At 40.6% G+C, this 1048-nt stretch overlaps 1 protein-coding gene across 2 annotated transcripts; it reads left to right on the forward strand.

Moving 5' to 3' along the window:
* The first annotated feature begins 433 nt into the window (after nt 1-433).
* LOC105994964 (small ubiquitin-related modifier 2-like) lies at nt 434-721 on the forward strand. Of its 2 annotated transcripts, XM_013028644.1 has the most exons (2): nt 434-587; nt 645-721. In XM_013028644.1, the coding sequence occupies exons 1-2, from the start codon at nt 434-436 to the stop codon at nt 719-721; spliced, it is 231 nt and encodes a 76-aa protein (XP_012884098.1). The 2 variants fall into 2 exon arrangements, with proteins under 2 accessions (XP_012884098.1, XP_012884091.1); XM_013028637.1 differs by having other exon boundaries at nt 434-721.
* Nucleotides 722-1048: the final 327 nt, after the last annotated feature.

Raw genomic sequence — 1048 nt, forward strand, 5'->3', positions numbered from 1 at the left:
CACATAAATGTAAAACCCTCAGGACTATGCAATGAAAAGGTTACCATCAGAGGAAACAAGAAAGAAATAGTGCTTATTCAAATTTTAATTAAAATATAACTGTTTTCTCATCAAAGTTTATTCCTCCTCCTCTCCCGCCTGCTTTTCCTCTTCCTCTTTCTTCATTTTCTTCTTCTCTTAGCAGTTGTATGGCTTTGTGATTACTAAGCAGGCATTCTACTACTATGACTACAGCTCTATTTGGCTACTTAAAACAAAAATTTAATCAAAATATTATTGAAACGTATAGTATTTATAGATATAAAATGTATGACAAAAACAGGTCCACCTCTGCCACCTCCTCCGGCTGCTGTGGTGCTGCCTGTGTGCTCCTTCGGTGTGGACCGGGGACCTCTTTTGTGAAGCTGCATCTAAGGAGACTCTGGTGCTCTTGATGGCTGACAAAAAGCCCAAGGAAGGAATCAAGACCGTGAACAAGGATCATATTAATTTGAAGATGGCGGGACAGGATGCTTCTGTGGTACAGTTTAAGATTAAGAGGCACACACCACTTAGTAAACCAATGAAAGTCTATTGTGAACGACAGGGTTTGTCAATGAGGCAGATCAGATTCCGATTTGATGGGCAGCCAATCAATGAAGTAGACACACCTGCACAGGTGGAAATGGAGGATGGAGATACAATTGATGTGTTCCAGCAGCAGACAGGAGGTGTCTACTAAAAAAGGGAAGCTGCTACTTTGCTCCAGAACTTTGTTCTTATAGAACAAGAATACATTCTTAACCTGAAAACTGCAATTTGGTTCCACCATATCCTGACTACTACAGTATAGTTTTCTCTGTTCTTTCATTTCCCCTTACCCATTCCTTTATTATACACAATGTTATGGAATACACACTAAATTTAAGTGTACACAGAACAGGCCTGGGAGTGTGGCTTAGTGATAAAGTGCTTGTCTTGCATGCATGAAGCCCTGGGTTCGATTCCTCAGAATCACATACACAGAAAACCTGGAAGTGGTAGAGTGCTAGCCTTGAGCAAAAGAAGC

Source organism: Dipodomys ordii, unplaced genomic scaffold (assembly GCF_000151885.1).
Source record: "Dipodomys ordii isolate 6190 unplaced genomic scaffold, Dord_2.0 Scaffold5, whole genome shotgun sequence".
Classification (NCBI taxonomy): Eukaryota; Metazoa; Chordata; class Mammalia; order Rodentia; family Heteromyidae; genus Dipodomys; species Dipodomys ordii.